This window comes from Magallana gigas, chromosome 1 (genome assembly GCF_963853765.1).
Source record: "Magallana gigas chromosome 1, xbMagGiga1.1, whole genome shotgun sequence".
Classification (NCBI taxonomy): domain Eukaryota; kingdom Metazoa; phylum Mollusca; class Bivalvia; order Ostreida; family Ostreidae; genus Magallana; species Magallana gigas.
Window position 1 is genome coordinate 24062933 of NC_088853.1, and position 21315 is coordinate 24084247.

A 21315-nucleotide genomic window follows, 5' to 3' on the forward strand; every position below is an offset into this window, starting at 1 on the left:
CCTCACTAGAATATTATCTCAAGCTACGCCCCTGAATACTGAAGATTCATCCCAACAATAGGGGCAGAAAGATACCATACCTCATACATTAAATCCTATTAGTTGTGTATATTCTAGGTTCAACAAATTTCATTATTGCTATTGCACTGCAAAAATACAATGGCGAACTTTGAAGGATTAGCCTCATAGAAATCAGCGTGATTGTGCAACGGGGATCGGTCGATTTTTAAAATTTTACATTCTTATTAACTTATAACTTCTTGTTGGCTATTGAAAACAAAATAAAGTTTGCTTTAAAATTGAAACTGGCTCACTAAAAAACATAGTTCGTCTGATTAAATCATGTTTTTTTTTGTGTACCAAATAATAATGTACTGCTGACTATAGAAATAATAAAAAGGATATAAAAAACTCACTTTCAATTTATTGAGTCTTATCTGCAGCGCACTACAATTCTTTCAACATCTATTTATATAAGTATTATGTATTTCATGATATGCCAAAAAAAACCAAAAAGCCAAAAGACACCCAACAACAACAACAAACAAACAGACTTACTGTACAATAAATGTCTAGAAGTTCATTTTAAATTAAATACAATATTCCTACTGATTTTTTTAAGCATATACCTGATCAACGTAGTTAAGTTCTTTATGTGTGAGATATGTGCGAAAAGACACTGTTAACATACATATCGGTATAAGTGCAGAGTGCTTTGCTAAATACACCATAAACTCTGTACAAGGAATTGCTACAGATATACCAACAATATGACCTACATAACATTTGGTTAATATCACTCTTCCATGATGTAATTTGTTATAAAATTATAAGTATTAGGTTTAAAGCAACTATTTTACAACATACATTGTAATTCGATTTACAAAAAAAACAACTTTATTTTAAAAAATATATATTTCGTGAAATTATCATTCATATTGGGATATAAATGTGTAACTTCTTTCTAAAATGATTGATGGTTGATTATTTTTTGAAAATTTTCACATTGTCAAAACAAGTGTTCAACAAGTATTCATAACTTACTTAAATTATTGTTTTTTTAATGCGGTCATTGTGAGCACAACAAGTAATTTTTCGTGTGTTTTATGATCAGTAAATTTACTCCATTTATTACAGTTATCCAATACAAACTATATAAATCGAAACTAAGATAATTTTTTTTTTACATGTTGAAATTCAAACTAGAAAAATATATTACAGCATGATCAAATTTTAAGCTCTGTTTCCTCCTTGTATACCCAATCAGGCATATCATTGCATTTTTTTTAATAATATAATTTTAAAATCTTTTACAAAAAAAAATTGTCATGGATTAACAAGTTTTACATAAAATGAAGTTTTTTGATACAACTTTTTTTTGAAAAGCAAGATAAAGTGGGGACATTTTTTTTTAAATTTCTACTTGATGAATAACTTGATGAATAACACAGTTGAGTTATCCCCCTTTGAATATGACGTTTAATCAATATACATGTATTATAACACGATTTCTTGTGTGCGTCACAAAACAGTTAAAAAATCACCACACATTATCCACAACTCCGTCAGACATCTGTCTCAAGAATGTTACAAGAGAGTTTAAAAAACTGAAATTTGTACAACAGAGTACATATTGTCAAACGGCAAAACTTTTACAAAGATATCAATCGATGACACGTGATTTAAAAGTCATGTACATGTATATGTGACATCGAGCAGTTCATGAACAATCCTCTTGCAATTCAAAATTGTTGTTAACATCATCAAATATGAAGTGCATATATAAGGTTTTTATTTGACTTGTCCATAAATGTTATGTGTAAGTAAAACAATAAGGGTTATTAAATTTTTTAGCGTAAAAGATGAAATCAAATTAAAAATTCATCAAATTCTAGTACAAAATGCGATTAATCTGCAATATGAAAGTTGTTATAAAAGGTACACCGTTTTTAATGAATTGAAATGTCTAACCAACTTCTAGTTTCAGTCCTTCACGGTAATTTTTTTTTGAAATTATCTTCTTTATCCAAGGTGTAATGAAATGGCTCATCTGCAATAAACGTTATGAACATATTAATATACATTTTTAATAAATACTACCGACATGAAAGTACTTTAGTGATGGCCCATCTAGTAAAATGTTGATAAATTTTAAAATTATGAATATCATTTATAATTTTCAATTATAAGGGTATGTGGACTCCATGTTTATAAATGTATGTTTCATGTTAATATGCATTTAGCAGAGTAATGCGTATATGGCATTTTTTCCACACTGAGCGGCAGACAACAGTGTGTAAAATAAACAAAAGTAAGTTTATCTGCCCATGCCGACTGCTAGGTCACTTTCAGCTACATATACAACAACGTATACTGAGTTTAAAGAAGGCTAGATTTGTACAGAAACATTTATTACCTGTCAACATGAAAGACCATGCGAATTCAGAGGCTTGAGTTGAACTAGATAAGGCATCCCTAAAAGGAGGTTGCGTGTTTTCATCTACAATATGGTATTGTCAGCTGTTAGTTAATCAATATCATACAAATTTTGTAACAAAAGACCCATACATATAAAACTTTAAACTAATAACATTAATGCGTGCCGTAATATCTATCTAAGAATTGAAATTCAGTTGATTTGAACAAAAACTCAATAGTACTACAAATATATGCTATTCATAAACCAATCGTAATTACGAAGACTTACCTGTCAGATCACCCTGTCTGGTGATATACTTAAAGACACAAAGCTTGCTGTCCCATGATCCAACCCAGAGACGGTGAGTGTTGACATCATAACTCAGACTGAGGGGTTCACCCATCTTTTTCGAATTTATCAGTAGATTTGACAAAAACTGACCGTCCTTGTCTATTATCTGAAGTGTGTTGCTGAAACCATCACACACCAGAATGTGTGACAGCGTGTCAGTACAGATTCCACATGGCCATAGTCCTGATCCTGATCGATGCCCTGTGTATGAGAAGCGATGTCCTCCTCCACGCTCTGTCACAACTACAGCCCTATTATTGTCAGACACCACAACATCCACATTTTTGTTCTCTGTTATGTAGATAGGATCACTATACAGTCCCCTTCCTGTGTTGTAGTGTTGTATGGTTTGTGTCTTTTGTCCGCTTTGGTTGTATCGGGTTACCTTGCCTGTCCGTGGTTTCTCTCTATACATTCCAACGAAAAGATCCCCAGTGAACGGGGACAAGTACACACACTGTGGTTTCCATCTAGAGTTTGTTCTTTTTATGAATTTGGTGATTGTTTTCATATCCGTTGACAGTTTATTGATGTTTCTATCTTTATCAATATAAATTAATTCACCGTCATTGTTCACGGTATGTAATCCATTAGATAAATCACTGCATAAATCTTTCACATAATGTAGAGGAAAACCTTTTGTGTTTGTCAAGATGAGGTTGTGTCCATCACTGACCCAGACCTGGTCTGATGTCAAACAGGAAATGTGATAACAACCATCGACAGTTGTTAGTTTACGATAGTAAAGTAAATCAGGAGAAGACATCAGTTCCAGCACAGTATCGTTTGCTATGCATCGATTTCCTCTCTCTTTGTGTTGGATTATACTTGGTGATTCCTTCACTTTCTTCTTGTTGCGTGACTCGATCATGGTGAGCTGGTTGTTGTGGAGATGTATCTTAGGTGGCCGGGCTGCCTTTATGGATAATAGGAATTGCAGCATTTTAATGGTCCCCAGAACAATACTCACACACAGGGACTTCACAAGGTTCACAATACTTTTTAAACACATGTCTCGGATTTCTCTCAATATATAAACAAATGAGACTAGTGATTTTTATTCTAAATGTTTGCACTTGTACTACAGCAGGATTGAGTCCTCCCCAGAATTGGTTTTATGAAAGGGTCCATTAATCACTGATATCATGTTAATCAAAATTGATGAGGAGTATGGAAAGAAAGAATGTCAGGTTCTACTGTTTTCTGGAAAAGAGCACGCAGTTCTCTTTACATGTGGAATAGATTCAGCAGTCATCAAAATGTTTTTGGAACAAATCATAATCTACAAAATATCAAGGCTGAGAAAACAGCCCTGAAGAGTATCACTACCACTTAAAAATGTGAGGCATTAAGGAGATAAATTAATCCATATGTGTATAATACTCAAATTCGCAAATATGTATTCTTAAATTAACCTACAGAATAGCGAAAACGGTCAATTGTGTATAAACTTTTTAATGACGTCACAATGATCATAGCACACGCTTACAGCTTGTCCTTTGGATTATTGTTAACATAAAATTTCGGTAATTTTAACAGTTCCGAACTATTTGTCTTTTTCAAACGTACATATAGGTAAGAAAAAGCAATGTTAAAAAGTTCACCGGGATATGAAAGAAGGATAAATACGGCTACAGTCAGGAATTTTTTTTTCCAAGACGGCAAGGGGTTGTGTGAACGCCATGGCAGTGGTTTTGATCGTGTATCACCAAACATATTTTGTAAACTGAACGACAGTCCGTCCGAACTCAAAGTAAAAAGAGGTAAATAGCTATTGAAGGCAAATATAGCATTGTCCGTAGAAATACTTCACCAGATGAATATGGAAACAAGCTTCCAAAAATTAGAGCAACTCAGGAAATTACCAAAGGCATAGCACATGCTTCAGGAAAAGTACATTTATAGGAAAATAATAAAATAGCTTACATGTTAGATTATGGAGAAAAACCGATATTCTCATAAAAGCAAGAGAAGCAACATGCAACAATAGGAACTTGTACCAAAAATAAGATGACAACATTGAAGAAAAAAAAAGTGTTGACCTACATAATGTAAGTAGCGATAGACTTCCTTGCACAAATGCTGATAACGCATGTTACAACAGACAACAGATAAACAAAAGATCAATCTTAGTACAGTAAGGGGAAATAAAACAAAAAAAAAAACAAAAACAAAAAAACAAAAAAAAAAAACATCAATGCAGCTTAAGAAGAGGGGTAACAGAAAATTTTACATGTTATTGCTTATAAGGAAGTTCTTGACACAATCCAACATATGTGTGAACAAGGTAATTATTACTGAGAAGAAAGCAAGTTAAAGACAGGCTAGTCGCAAGAGGTTTAGAAAAAGAAGGCATGTTGCAACTTGATTACTTTACTGCAAACAAAGCAGCAATACGCATCATCATCGCAGCAGATAAACAATCGTCTTCAAGTGATAAAGTCTATTCTTCTACAAAGCAAAGAACTGAGCGTTAGTGTGTCTCTCTTACGCCTCCTATTGAAAGTGTAATTTCCAAAGGTATTATATAAAAACAACGACACTTGTTGAACAAATTGAATGATGAAGCTTGGAGTTTAACGGTGTGTAAATGGGAAACTTTAAAAAAATTGGCTGCAAACATTCAAAGTATGTCTCTTCAGTTTTTGCTCAACAGACTCATAAACTTAAGGGCATTATTTGTTGTAATGTCGATGATTTTTGAAGTGTGGTAATTATATGCTCGAAAAAAAAAAACCAAAACATTTACGACAAAGATTCTTGGTAGAGGAAAAAAAATCTTGGGTTTTGAATAAATCAAGAAAAACGACAATATTATCTTGGATCATCCAAACTATATCCACTATCTTAGATATATGATTATGTATACAGAAAGAGTAAACCAATATCAGGATATACTACCCACAGAAAAGCAAACCTTATCAAGAAAACATATTTGCCTATTGAAATGATTTGTGTAAAGTTCCATACCACACCGCTGCTTTTCTTTGAAATTGAGGGTGTAAGTACCAAGATAAAACAAGCCGATATCATAAATCTCCTTTATGCGAAAAGTTGTTATTCTGTTAAAATTTGAAACCTGTAGTGTGTTTCTCATGTTAGAGTATCCCTTCACAGATTAATTAATAGTAGTATTTGTAGAGGCTTTCTGGTAACCTTGATAAATGTGTAGGAAGCACCGAAATACATTTATTATAAATAAACTACAGAAAAATATATTGCTCTAATTTAATTGAGAAAATAACAAATGGACATATAATAAGATAATCCACTAAAGTGGATACCTTACATTTACAAGAGGGGTTGAAATCTGCTGCATTCTACAAATCAACTTCTAGAAGAAATCATGGTCACTAATTAGTACTGGAAATTTTCATTGATAAACGGGTTATTTAGTTTCTTAAAAGACATTGCAACTATATGGGATACTATAAACAATAGGGAAACTAGAAATGTGAAATAACGCACTAGAAAGAACCAGTAAGCTAAGAAAAGTGGGAACATTCGGACTTGAATTTTTAGCAATTGTTCTCAAATGGAAAATGTGTTAATGAGATATCTTAAAAGGTAATTCTTTTGATCTAATTTATGTTGACATCACTTAACAATAACGCAGCTTTTTTAGATCAACTTTCCCCAAAAATGAAAAGTATAATAAATCTAAATGTTAAAAAAATATCAATGAAATTAAGTTAACATATTCAAAAAAAATATATGAAATTGAAATGCCTTCCTTTAAAAATGAAGTTTTATCAAATGTTTACGAAATGAGACCACACCTAATTATATATGTAGTTGCATGGCCTATGATTGGTTATCCCCCTTACCCTGGCAAATTCTTTGACCCAGGGGCAGATATTTTGACATGTTTTTGTTTAACAATACAATTTACATGGGGATTAGGACAAACAATATTTTGATAATAAACATTTTTTTTTTGAATGACAGGGGTCATCAAACAGGTAAGTAACTTCTAACTGAGCTCTGGCGAATTTGCAAAAGTTTAACACTATTTCAATATTGTCCCTCTCCTTTCAGTGGTGATAATCCACACCCTGCATTTACATTTCACATCTTAAAACATAAGAAAAAATTAAAATCAAATTGGATAGATATACATACCTGGATATGGAAGTTAAACATACAGTTTGTTCGTGATGTTAGAATATTTAAATGTCTGGCGTGCAATAATCTACATACCTGAAGGCAAGTGTACCCAAGCCTGTGCAGAACGTTTCGTTCTTATAATAGAAGTGTCACCAGATTGGTTAGACTGCTGTATAATTTTTGTCAAACCATGGAATGTTGTACTAGATTATATGAAGATTTGTGTTTGTTTTAAGCTTAGCAGTAATATGTACAACAAATAAGAGTACTGTAAAATATTTTGAAAAGTTTTCGTTATATTTAGTCATCCTTAGCATTTTCCAAAGCTTTATTTTACAAGGAGCATACATGTAAAACATTCTTGTTTTGAATATCACAATACGATTGTTCTTAAAATGTCAATACATAAGACTGACTGTCCTACAAACATTAGATTGTAGCAGTTTAAAACGTCAATACTTCAGACAGACTGTCCTTCATGCAACAAAGTGTGATGATGTAATAGGACACCTGTTTACCTTCGCCCATGCCAACGGCATTCAGCAAACTGTAAGCTAAACGGCGTGTGTATGAATGAAAATATTTCCAGAATTTAAAGTCAAAGCAATTAAGCTGTCTTTAAAAAGTCTGTTAAATGTGATTGCCAGTCTTGGTTTCAATTACGAGCATTAATATGACTATTTCGAATGTCGATCGACGGATCAGATAAAAAAATGCCAGCTTGCATATATATTACATTTATTTCTTTATTTTCCTTTCAATTGTTAATTGTTTAACAAATATGTTGTAATAAAAGAATGTGTTTACTGAATTATTAGAGCTTTTCTCACACATTAAGTTACATTCAGTTTCAAGTTAACGTCTTCATTATGCAAAATGTTTTGGAGATTTTAATTAAATTGATGATATCCATTTGGCCAGATATGTAGGAAGAATTAAAAACAGGATCGTACACGCGTTTGTATATTTTAGATTGTCCATCTTTAATACATATATAATATAGTACACTTGCTGCCATCAAACCAATTATAGTATAAGTATTTCAAATGTCTGAAATATTGTTTGTTAAAGACGTGGAGAACGAGCTTATAAGAAGAAATGCAATTGAAATCTATACACATAGTTTAGATATATTGTGACTTTTAATTTTTAGTTTTACTTTATTATTTGGCGATAGAACACGTTGTACTATCATGTTAAGATTATATCTCGTTCGTCATGCAATACATGATTTTCTGCAATGCAATTATTTCTATTGATACGTTATAATTTTAGTGTATGTAATTTATTTTTGTTTTTCGTCTAAAAAAAGGAGAGAAGTGCAAAAAAACGAAACAAACCAAGCAAATATTGAAACACTTGAAGGAGGTTTCTGATTGAATATATAGAAAACACAAGCACATATTGTTTAGAAAAGGAACCCCCCACCCTCCCCCAACTGGTCCAATATCGACCAATAATTTGTTTTGATTGAAAGCTTGTCATGTCACAGAGATTTGCTTTTACGAGTTAAAGTAGGTTTACATAAAAGAGACGCATATTCATTTAAACCATTTTGACATACTACAGGACCGGCATTCATATGACTATGACTATGATTTCTATTTTGAGGAGGATTAAATGGGCCAAAGGCCAAAATCGATGGTGAGTATGTCGTGTCCAACAGCACATTTATATATATTTATCCTTTCATTTTCATAAACTAAATGTAACATCAACATATTGATAGCCTATCTTTTAAAAATGTAAGACAACAATTTTACTCTTCCATTCTTCAAGATTGATACCTTCTAGCCGGCTCTCTTATGGTGTCTATCTCTCTCTCTCCTCTTTTTCTTCTTTCTTTCTTTTCATGTATTTTCTTATAATTGTATGTCATATTCATTTAAGCAATAGACCAGGCGAAATAATTCACCAAGGACAAGAGCAGAATTTCTTCTGACATGACTAAATATTGAAAATGCTGTTTAAGGTTAGACTTTGCAATTTTAACTTTTTAACTTTTTTCCAGGTTTTGATTTCAACAAAAAATCAATACACTGTGTATATTGTTTGCTTTATTTGAACTGATACCTTGCTAAACAACAATTCTATTATGTATTTGGAAACACTTTCTTTGTAGTTTTTCCTTTTTTTTTTTTTGGAAATTATGTGTCAAATCAATTTTTAAAATTGTATACCAAGGTAAAGCTCAATGAGATAGAGTATACCTGTTTTAAGAGTTGAAGAAGAAAAGAGGCCAGTGCAACAGATTTAAATCAAAAACCTAAAAAAACCCAGTTGACATGAAATTGCAAAAATCGAGCTATGTAAAATTGTGTTATATATTCAGACATTCTTTTTACTTTCGTTACTTTCTATACAAAATCTATTTCTTAATGTTATCAATACAAATGAAATGTTTCTGTAGGTCTGTCTGTCTGCCAGTCTCTCTCTCTCTCTCTCTCTCTCTCTCTCTCTCTCTCTCTCTCTCTCTCTCTCTCTCTGTGTTGGTTTTTTTTCTACTTTTTCTCTTGTGTCAAGGTTTATGTCAATGTATTACCAACAAAATTAAAGAAAAGAATGAACACCACAGGTTTTTGTATCTTCAGATTTCTAAGTTGATTTTTTTTAAATCCTGGGATCGTTTACAGGTATTACGAAACGTGTAGTCTCACAATCTTGAGGTGTTTTTTTTTTACCAAGGTCATATTTTAAGGTAGTAAACATGCTTTATTTTGTCGTAGTTCAATATATCCTCATGTGTAATTGAAGATAATTAGAAGGTTAACTGCGCAAAGGTTGTTTCATGTCGTCAAATACAAACGAAGTTTAACATATTACTTACAGAATATCGATGTTACAACAAAAAGCCAACTAAAATCAACACGATTGTCATAGATATCATAAAACATAAATCTACTACCCATTTTGATTTCGTCTCTTGCAATTTGTGTCATCATATCATCATCTTGACATTGAAATCTATATATCCAAGGTATGAATATATTTAATAAAGTATAGAGAATAAAATAAACATTTTGCTGCGTTTTAAATACAGACAAATCGAAAAGTGTCACAAAATATATTAAGGAAAAAGCCACCATGAAACTTTTTTATGATCTGAATTACTTATAAAAGTTTTTTTTGAAAAAGTTTGATTCAAATACAGCTTCTGGGAGATTCTATTAAAATCATCTCATGTGCAACCACTCTAAATTGTGTTTCTATTAAAGACAGCCGATGATTTTCATCATTAGCCAAGCAAAAAAAAAAAGAAGAGAGAATTAGAACTCATTGTTCAATGTATCTAAAGCTTGCTATCTTCCCTATCAGGCATTTTCAATAGATGATTATAAACTATATAACAAAAATTTTTACATATACCAGAGGAGTTTTATTATCAAATGCGATGTTCAAACGGGGGTCGAACGGTGAAGTGGGGAGGGGGTGTAAATAGTTGTGTGCCCTTAGTTTAAATAACATCCGATAGATTTACCATGAAAAATGGCTTGTGACGTAAAAGGTCATGAAAGCAACTGCAATATGCGCTTCCGCCTTAAGATACCTTTTATTTTTGTTGTGTTGTAAATACTAGTGGTTGAATTGTGAACTATGCACAAATACTATAGAAAGAATGTCTTAATAACTACGACGTCATTCCGGACATTTTGTTTATAAATAATCGTGAAATGCGTGCACCTCTCAATGTAATTCAGTGATGAAACTGTTAAGGCGCGTTCTTTTTATCGTATGTGTACAAACCGGTGAGTAAATTCATTTTTGAAATATGATGTGTAATTGACTAGACAGACACAGAAGAAAAATACCTGGAAACGTGTTTTAATGGGGGAGGGGGTGGTTAAACAAAAACAAACGTGATATTCAACAATTAAATAACTGACATAATGAAATATTTTGTTTAAGATATTATAGGTGATACAAGGAGAAATGACGTAATTTAAGAGAGAGAGAGAGAGAGAGAGAGAGAGAGAGAGAGAGAGAGAGAGAGAGAGAGAGATGTTACTGATGAATTGATTTGCTGCAGTCTTTGGGGTATGTCCAGATGGAAAGTATGGACCTCAATGTTCCCTAACGTGTGGCTTCTGCAAGAATATCACCTGTCACGAGGACACTGGTGTGTGTCAGGGGTGTTCTGCTGGGTACCTGGGCCTGCTGTGCATTATAGGTAATGACCTAATACACATCATACACTCACTCTTAAATAGTGTTTGCGATATAGCTATGATCTCAGCAATCATTCACTCGTTTGATTTTCATATGTTGTTTTTGGTCAACGAATGACATACCCACATCTACAACATTATAGTTATTATGCTATATATTTTTTTTAATATGCGTATGATTATGGCAACCATTCACACATTAACATAATATTCATCAACATTCGGTTGATTCCTTTCCCTTGTGTTACTTAGTGGTTTAACGTAGGTTTTTGTTCGTACCAGAGACGGTACGGAGAGTGTCAATACTAGCAACAGTTGTTTTATACTACTCTGGGACTTTTTCCCTGCACATCAACTTTATTGTTGCGACATACAGTGCTGGTTTTATATTAAGAAATACATAACTTGCATTGAGGATATGATCAGATTGTTTACATATTGGCTTAAATGCGTTTCTCAAATAACTTTGATAGAGCATTATCTTTTTATTATCTTAGCGTTAGAGCAGGAAATATTAGATTACGGCCGTGTCATTTAGCGACATATTTGGTTTTATCTGAAATATAAAACGACGACGACAATTTTACCTTGTTTATTTGCCAAACAATCAAAATAAGCAACATTTAAGCATTGAATGCAGTGCAAACAAATTAAATTTGTCTGAACTGCTTGGTGTGTCATAGGACCGACGACATCCAAAAAAAAAAGCATTCAATACTTTAATATATTCATATTCATACGGAAGTCTTTTTGTATCAAATATAGCAATATAAAATTCAGAATTATGTTGTATTATACTTAGGCATTGAATCATCAGTTGTTGCAAGAAGTTATCTCACACCTGACACGGTGTGTGCAAACAAATTGAGTAACCCGAGTTAACGCGTTTTGAAAACTCGTTTGCACACACAACCGCTTTTATTAGACTAGGCTACATCTTTGTAAAATATAAGTTTTCAGTTTTTGAACTAAAGCTTCCTGTATTGCAAATATTTTCCTTGCTTATTTCTATTTTTGAACACAGAACAATAAAACAATAGAATTTGTTTATGTACTGAAAGTTAGAATCTTGTTACTGTTATAATATTACTGCTACATTAAATAAACTCGCAATAGTTTGTTAAAGAACGTCGGGATTTCAAGATTTATATCATGTTGACTCGAAATACAAAATGTTCTAGATAGCTATATAGAAAAATAAACAGGGCATGAAAATTAACTCGTAGTGTTAAGAAATTTCTACATTTTTTAATACGACCCCAGAGCGGCATTTTACATAAGGCATCTGACAAAGAAGGGAGATGGAATTGTTCGGCGGATGTAGATTGTAGAATATTCTTATAATAAAATGATGTAATTTTTTTCAAAGTTCATACTTTTAACTTTGCAAGAAAATGCATTTAAGGTGAAGGAAAACTGTTATTTCATGGCATTAGCGCAAAATGAGCATTAGTGTTCCCTTAACTAAGTTCCTTTCATGAAAAAAGAACTCGTGCTTATGCTTCTACATTGTACGGACTATGCTGTAGCGTTAAAATCGTAAACAGTTGTTAAAACATTTTTAAAAAATTGCAATTTATAGTGAATTCCTTTTTTATTTTGTCTCTATTTGGTAAAATGTACTAAGCCTAATTTTCATTTATCACATGAATATATAATTTATGTGCCTGAGTGTACTTCATTTTCTATGCTGAGCTTCCCCAGCGGTCTCACGAAGAACCTGACCATTTGTAGAGTAGATAAAATTACTGCTTTGGACAAGTTCTTAAAAATATGAATGATTTTTATTTCTTTTCGTACCAGAGTGCTCATTAGGTTCATATGGAGAAAACTGCTTTCTCAGCTGTAACCAATGCGTTAATAATACGTGTCACGCAGTGAACGGCACATGTACTAATGGAATTAAACAAACCACCACTTCCACATCTACCACTGCGAAAACCACCACCACTTCCACGAAACAGACCACTACCACTCAAGGCAAGTCACATATCAACTCACGAGTTTTGAAAATAAGTTTTCTGTGTAACAACTTGAACAATGCTTATTGATGTTTTGCTTTTATATTTAAGGTCTTCCGTTTCCAATGGAAGACTTCTGATGGTACTTCTTCATTATTAAGGTCTTCTGTTTCCAACAGAAGACCTAATAGTTTTCGTACTGTTTCTTATTATTAAGGTCTTCCGTTATTATTATTTTTTTCCAAATTTTGTGCACGCGATTTTTCGAAAACTACCCAACCGATCTCAACAATTTTTTCATAAATGATAGGACATTATCTGAATTTAATATGTTTTTGAATTTTTGGTCGTCGTCACATCCGGTCCGGATTTACGGTCGATTTTGTAATTTTTTACGACCAATCTTGTGCAGAGCTGATCTCAGATACTATTAGAGATATGACTTTGAAATTTTCAGGATAGGTAGACCATGGTTTGAAGTTGTGCACTTAATAGTTGTTTTGCACCAGTGGCGCTATTCCTTGGAGCTCGCTTAGGCACGAAAATGATGTAAAATTTTTCGTTTTGATCAGTATCTTTTTATCGGTTGATATTTCGTTAAGACATATAGAACAAAAGTAGTAGAAAATCAAAAGTTCTTTCCACCAAAATCAAGAAAAGGGGGCTGGCCCATTTATTTAGGGATCAAGGGACTCGTAAAGTCTATTACGAATAACTTGAAAACTATAAATATTTTGTTATGCATTATAGAATCAAAGTTGTTGATCGCTACAATATCTGTTTGAAAAGGTCATCGTAAGGCCCATGTTTGGCGTAATTAGGAATGTTTATTCATTATCTCAAAATTGGGGGGGGGGGGCTGTGTGTTAATTTTTAAATTGTATCGATATTTCATGGTATCATTAAAAAAAAATCGGACGGAAGACCTACTCGTTACTCGTAACGAGGTCGTATCTAGTGATACTAAATACTGCACAATCTTCTACAGAAGTCGTTATGTGCATGGCGTTCAAGAGTGGTAGACAATAAGTTAAATAATGTTGTTGTCTGGGGTGGGATTGGAACGCACCTTTGGATTCGCGCATACGAATTTCATTGACCACGCAGAGAGTGCCATCAAAAACACTTAATTCATTGACGTGAGAGTGTGTTAATGCCACGTTAATTACATGAATACAAAAGGCCAGGTCTAAATAAGTTTAGTAATCGCTTGAACAGTGGGGAAAATATCAGTTTCAAAAGATGCGATCGGAAAGCAAATCGAAAGTAGAAATCGCGGGTTCAGTTTACACCAACGCGAGGAATCCATAAACAATTAGATATGCATTTCTGCACATGTATTTCTGCCTTTAAAGTTTTTGTCACGTCGTTTACAAGAATAGTCTACTGTTTGAATTAAATGGGATTGATATATGCTTGATAAATGAAGAAATGTAACCCCTCGGACTACATTTTTTAAATTGTACTCTCTCCTCTGTACAATAAACGTAAAAGATTTTCAAAATCAGATGATAGTTTAAAAGTTATAGATTAATTTGTTCAATTCATTATAGAAACAAAGTTGTTTATCATAACAATATCAGTTAGTGAAACTCATTGCAACACCAATTGATGACGTAATTAGGGATTTTATGGGACTAAAATCTTAAATCTTTAATGTATTGTATATGAAAAAGCAAACACTTTGTTAAGCATTTTAAAGGATATTGACAATCGTATACATTATCTGAAAGGAAGAAGCTAAGGGGAAATTCTAAAAGTTTTTAATCGTATCGTTTAGAAATTGAACGGAAGACCTACTCGTTACTTGTAACGAGATCGTATCTAGCTGTTATTTTTCTTCTAGACATTTTTTAAACCTAAAAAACTTTATTGTTTGTCATCCGATTTCATTCAAATGTTTAGGGTGTATTGTAAATTAGATTTTAATTTTAAGAAACAAAAAAAATGAAAACTCCTAAATTCCGGGTTCGAGTTATTCCCTTTTTTTAATTTGTAGGGGCATTTGTTTCCGGACAAAGTCTCTGAAAGGAACATTAGCAAATAATCCAATGTTGGAAATATTTAAAATTGACACTTTAAATGTTATCCTCTGATTTTTGTATTTTAGATTTTTCCAAATGGCTTAAATTATGTAATCGAAATCTATGTTTTAAAAATTACAAATTTTTACCTTTGTCTTTGCTTCGTATTTTTTTTTTTAAATATTTTCTAAATGCATATATAACAAAAGGTGTGCATAAATTAAAGGGCTTTCATGTGAGACCCTCAAAAAGGGGCTGGCATCTTAAAAAAGAGATTTAGGCGCCCAAAAAGTATTTGCTGTATAACTAAAAAACGATACATGCTACGATATTGACCTTATGCTTAAAGGTAGCTTAAAGACGATCTTTAAGCCACCTTTTAGCTTTATGTTTCGCTTAAAGGTGGCTTCGCGGGGGTGTTAAGGAAGCATATGGGCAATTTAGCGTCTCATTTTGACTGCTATATTCAAAATCGTGAAGCTAAATAACTATTTTGAATAAGATCTGAAACTTAGTGTTATCCTTTAAAATAGATGTCAGTGCATTAAAATCGAATAGTACGCTACTCCCACATTGATGCATTATGACGTGACAACTATAAATATCTTACGTATATCCCTTAACATAAAATGAGATAGAACAACACTACCCCGCCGTTTCCAATTTAAAATAAACATACCAAGTGAAAGCAAAACATCTCAGTTTAATCAAAACTGCTGCTAGAATCCTATGTTCTTCTTAATTGAATAGTTATTCATCCAGCTCTCGTAAAACCTTCCCAACTTTTATAAAGTTTGCACGGAAAACAGTATGTTCCATCAAAACAACACACAACATGGGATTCTAGCAGCACTTTTCATTTTAAGCATTGGTCCAACTATCGATACGAGTTGGGTTTTTATATCGTCAACAACGACAGAGGAAAGCCTGGCCGAGAAATAAAAGCAAATTTACCTACCTTTTAGCGAATGATTGATAAAACTAACATCTCTCCCAGTATTCTTATGATCAAATCTCAATAAATCACACCACAATACTTTATCAGAGTTCTTAGATTAGTTATATTTTGAATATGTTTACAATGCTTTCCGATCAAATTCACACGACATTCAACTTTTAGTCATGACGTCATCAATGTGTAAATCTACGTAATACAAACTAATTTGTGAAAAAAAAAATGTCTTCAGTGTTTTTTATTTGTTTTAAGTCTACGTTTCGTTGCTTAGATATTTGAATATGTACATAATAACTAAGGTTTGTGATTTCACGGAATTACATGTAACTCAGAATCCATATGCTTCCTTAACACCCCTGCGTTAAAGAAAACGTAAAGATGGCTTAAAGGCAGCTTAAAGACTATCTTTAAGCCACCTAAATCCACCTTTAAGGACAACTTATAGGTCCTTAATGTCCAAACTTCTTTAAGCCCCCTTTAAGCTACCCTTAAGCCACCCTTAAGCCATTACAAAATTTTTAACTCAATATTGTGCTTAATTTACCAACAAAATGTATTAACTTTATGATAGAAAAAGTAGTAGAAACGGTTTTTGTTCTAGAAAATAAAATGAAAAATAATCAAAACGCCCGAGGCAAGAATTGAACCCGGGACCCTTCGTTTACCAGCATCAACTCACTTCCTCTGCGTCACAATAACTTACATTTATTACGTGGTTTTTTATCCTATATATCAGTGGATATCGAATCAATGTATTGAATGTGTAATTTTTACTTGAAAAGATTTTGACAAACAATTCAGTTTGTAACAATCAGTTATATCTAATTCATAAATTACATGCATATATGTATTAAAAATGAAATACGGAACTTGGTCTTTAGTGAAAAAAAAATATTATACCTAAATGGAAACCGTTAAGGTCACTAGTAAGCCTTCTTAGTTAATAAATTTAAACCGAGTAGATATACGTTTATCTAATTCATCGCTATACAAATGCAAGAAAGAAAATAAAATCATTTCTTTTATTAAATGCATTGAAACTATAAGGGCATTAGTTCTACGCAATTTCCTGGTTTTCATGATCACGGCGCCGTTCCAGTATGTTTAAATATTTAATTGTATATATAATTTTTAGCCTATCATTTCTATAACAAACAATATAACCTATTACTGGTGACGTATTTACTGCATGTGGCAATTGCTAAATGATGTATACATATACTTGTGCATACAATTGTATGATGTACCAGACTGGGTATGTGACATATTTACCCTTATACATATATTTAAATAATTATCCCCTATTTATGATCACCGGTACATTAATTAATTAGCCTCAGGATTTTACTCTTATATACGTGTATCTTTAATTTGTTGACGTAATATTTTTAAAACCCAGAGGTAGGAAATAATACTTTAAAATGAATTACAAATGTAAATAAACTTTTATTCACTAGACTTATCGTATACACATACATAGCAAGATTTCAACGCCTTTAGAAATCCTGACGTGCACCTGGTTACACGACATACCTGTTGTGTTTATCTTGTATATTCTGTGTTAGTTCCAGGGGTTTTCTTAAGTTGGAAAACAACAGACTCTAATTAGATATACACAAACGAACAAAACTGTGTCTAGACAAACACAGCATTAATATCCTGCCCGATATAACAAAGGCAGTTGAGAGTCTTTTCATCTTTAACATGTATCTAGCAGATCTAGAATAAGACCTAGAAATAGTTAAAATTGAAAAAGAAAATACAAACATTAAACCGATTATTGAATTAATCATGCATTTTTGGTTCATTATCTTTATTTTGTTTAATAACCGGATGAACTAAGAGAGAGAGAGAGAGAGAGAGAGAGAGAGAGAGAGAGAGAGAGAGAGAGAGAGAGAGAGAATGAGAGAGAGGGAGAGAGAGAGAGAGAGAGATAGATTTCACCGATTAGTTTATAATAGTAAACAAACATACTTTATTTAGTTTCATGCACATATTTAGATACAGAGACTGCGCTCACCCCTACAATAATTTTGAAACCCAAAAAAAATGAGTATAAAGAATTTTATAACAACAATCTGTGTCCATCGGAGCTGTGTTGATGATAGAACGTATATCGGGATATTTTGGATTGAATTGCAAAGAGCGATGTAGCGGACACTGTAGAAACAATGAACCATGTGACCATGTCAGTGGATTTTGCACCCGAGGTTGTATTGACGGGTACATTGCAACATTTGTAAGATTTGAACGAAATCGTAGACAGAATTTAAATAAATATTTTCATTAAAAAGAAATACAATGATTTTGAACTTATTTTTTATAAAGGTTTGGTCTAATGTTTTTTATGCCGTCCTTTTGATTTTTACAGCTTGCCACTAACTTTTTATAAAGGTTTGGTCATATTGTTTTTATGCCCCCCTTTTGATATTTACAGCTTGCCAACCTGGGTATTATGGTAGAAACTGTTCTCTACCTTGTTCCCCCAACTGTAAGACATGTCGACACACAGATGGTCTGTGTTTGTGTAGGGCAGGTTGGATGGGTCATAATTGCTCAATAGGTAAATTAGATGAAACTATAACCTTTGTAATGCTACCAAAGGATAAATAAATGAGAAATTCCACCAGCTCTTTCGAAAGCTTAACAATAGGTAATTAAAATCAAGATCTAGTAAATGATTCCAGACTGTCTTTTTAGTGCTAGAACCATTATGCCACCATAATTGATTTGATGAAACTTTTCCCGTATTTTACGGCTTTAACGAATTTATGTAGTAATTCAAACAATATTTTGACATTCTATATTAAATCCTGGTAAAAGTAATCCCTGTACCTATATTCAATTTGACAACATTTTAAAGAGGAGGTCAAGGGCTTGTTTGATGCCGATCATTTCAGAAACCTGGTGGCACCTTTCATACACTATATCTTGACCTTAATACAGTATACCTTTCAGAATGTATTCAGTCCTATGGAGAAAACTGTCAGTACCCGTGCAGTGGACATTGCATTAACCAGACATGTGATAGATTCTACGGAAACTGTTTGTGTGATGGCAAATATGGTAAAATCTGACATACAATCGGTTAAAATCGAATAATATTTTTTTTCTGTTATAATTGATTAAGATAATAATGCATTTCTGTACAGATAGTCTGTAGAATATTGATACGACGGATGTGGCATCCAGTACATTATGGATTGTTGCATTCTCTTTGTCACTTCTCATCAACATCATATTTATTTCTACTACGTTGATTAGTCGAAGGTATGAAATGAAATACCTGGTACTTTTTTCTGCAATTCCGAAAGGAAAAAAAACTGTTGTTTATCTTCTGATTTTGATTTCAAACAGCAAATATGTGATCTAGTCATTCAGATATATATCGTTTTCTCGTAGGAAAACATTCTTGAAACAGAAGTCTGAAACGGATAAGGTTAATTTTTCTTGTCGATCTGGGTCTATCACAGGACAGACAGTTACAACTGGTGACTCATCTCACTATCAAGATCTCCGTGTATCACAAAACGAAAACACCTATCAAACACTACATCAACAGTGACTCTAATTGGAGGAATCGGTGCCATCAGTAAACTGTATGTGCATATAAAGATATAAGGATATGAACATGTGACTACACTGCATTGAATATCACTGAATGAAAAAAAGTTCAACCTGTGTTTAATTTAAAATGATTTTTGACATGAACAAGTTGTTTTCTTTTAAATAGATGTAGAAACTACAAATTGTAAAACTGAAATTTTTCGAATGGTGGTGTTGTTGTGAAAATAGATATATCCTAAACATTGTCATTTCAGCGTACCGATGTTTTGATTAAATGTAAACATGGAGATATGTTTATCACAGTTTATATGAAGGTACAAAACATGATTTAAGGTTTGATATTCTTGAATATGATGGACGTGTAAAGCAAGACATATCTATTTAAATATTTTGAAGATTTTTCTTTATTTTTTATACTAATATAATTTTTGTTGTTGTTGCTTTGTTTCTTTTTTAAAGAATTAATCATTTATAAATAAGAAATAAATCATGTGTGAGCATTATGTGACAGATAAAAGTTAAACAAATTGCAATTGGTTGGTTGGTTAATCGAAACATACACTAATCCTTCCATTAAAACGTAGAAAATAGTAAAAAAAAAATGAAGAAGATGGTTTCATTTTAAAATAACATGTGGCATCCACATGAAATACGGCACATTTTCATAAAATCAAATAAAAAGAGTCCATAGTTATTTATCAGCAGACGTATCCCAAAGTCTTCATTTTATATTGCACGTTTTTCAAATTAGAATAGTAAAATACTCTTTTGTTGCATAATAAAACTTTCTGTAAATAATGATGACGTTGAGCCTGCTTTGTAGAATTACTTTGATTCCTATGTAACCGAGCAGTCCAGGAAAAATGAAGATGGTATACCGTGTATCTGATGACTTTATTTGAATAATGAATATAGAGGTATTAACCTATAAAATAATACATTATATGAGAAAACTGACAAGATAAAAGAAAATAAATAAGCTGTACGTTACCACAAATATATTATATGATTCATAAAAAATCAATTACAGTGCGTACTGTAAAGAAAGATTACCTTTAGTATTGACAATGCAATTAAATTAAAACCAGAGACTAAACATTTACACTGATAAGTAAAACATAAGTTAATATAAAATTTACATACCATAATATGCTACGGATATCGACTGGTTGGTATTTTGTGGAAACGGCATACTGCTCTAACTTAATTAGAATTATAGGTAACTTATTTATACACATAGCTTAAATAAACTATCGGAAAAAAGAAACTGTGCATTATCAAATGTAGTATAATATTTCTATATCTATTGTTTGTATGTATAAAATTTAAACAATCGATTTGGTATTGTTTTTGTACGGACCTTTTCATGGTTAGTGAGCAATTTCGATATTTTTGTAGTGGTATGTATTGCTAAGCTAGAGTTAACTACAGTCTCGTTCAACCAGACATAAAATGAGTTGTTTATTGAAGAATTTGTACGCACGAGTTTTACGGGTCAATACTGTTTGGAATAAGAACTGTAACGGATTTGTTTAAACTTTTTTTGTTAAGGAAATCATTTTAGTTTCAACAAAAGTTACCCTTATGTCATGCCACGACTCAACGAAAACCAACGAATCGTGCTGTTGGTATGCTGCAAGCTGGAGTGGCACAAAATACTGTAGCACGACACTTTGGAGTTCATTGGAACACAATCCAGTCATTATGGAGACGTTTAACAATCTGGCAACACCCAGGTTCGACCGCGCTCTGGGCGACCTCGTGT

At 32.4% G+C, this 21315-nt stretch overlaps 3 protein-coding genes across 6 annotated transcripts in view; 2 read left to right on the forward strand and 1 right to left on the reverse strand.

Annotated features, from left to right (window-relative positions):
• The window catches only part of LOC105333310 (angiopoietin-1 receptor), an 85053-nt gene that overhangs the window by 56743 nt on the left and 6995 nt on the right, over positions 1-21315 (forward strand). The gene's annotated exons all lie outside the window — the stretch shown is intronic.
• Positions 1463-7002, reverse strand: LOC105317710 (uncharacterized). 3 transcript variants are annotated; one of them, XM_066088937.1, is made up of 4 exons: positions 6893-7002; positions 2708-4068; positions 2417-2500; positions 1463-2050 (listed from the first exon to the last, which is right to left on the reverse strand). In XM_066088937.1, the coding sequence occupies exons 2-4, from the start codon at positions 3780-3782 to the stop codon at positions 1992-1994; spliced, it is 1218 nt and encodes a 405-aa protein (XP_065945009.1). In that variant the 5' UTR covers positions 3783-4068; positions 6893-7002; the 3' UTR covers positions 1463-1991. The 3 variants fall into 3 exon arrangements, with proteins under 3 accessions (XP_065945009.1, XP_065945005.1, XP_065945011.1); XM_066088933.1 differs by having other exon boundaries at positions 2708-4052; positions 6893-6994; XM_066088939.1 differs by having other exon boundaries at positions 2708-3973; positions 6893-6987.
• Positions 10433-20043, forward strand: LOC136273542 (multiple epidermal growth factor-like domains protein 10). Of its 2 annotated transcripts, XM_066078119.1 has the most exons (7): positions 10433-10623; positions 10905-11045; positions 12847-13023; positions 18421-18546; positions 18930-19049; positions 19136-19253; positions 19386-20043. In XM_066078119.1, exons 1-6 carry the CDS (start codon positions 10578-10580, stop codon positions 19144-19146), a joined length of 621 nt encoding a protein of 206 aa, XP_065934191.1. In that variant the 5' UTR covers positions 10433-10577; the 3' UTR covers positions 19147-19253; positions 19386-20043. The 2 variants fall into 2 exon arrangements, 1 of the variants encoding a protein (XP_065934191.1); XR_010711703.1 differs by having other exon boundaries at positions 18942-19253.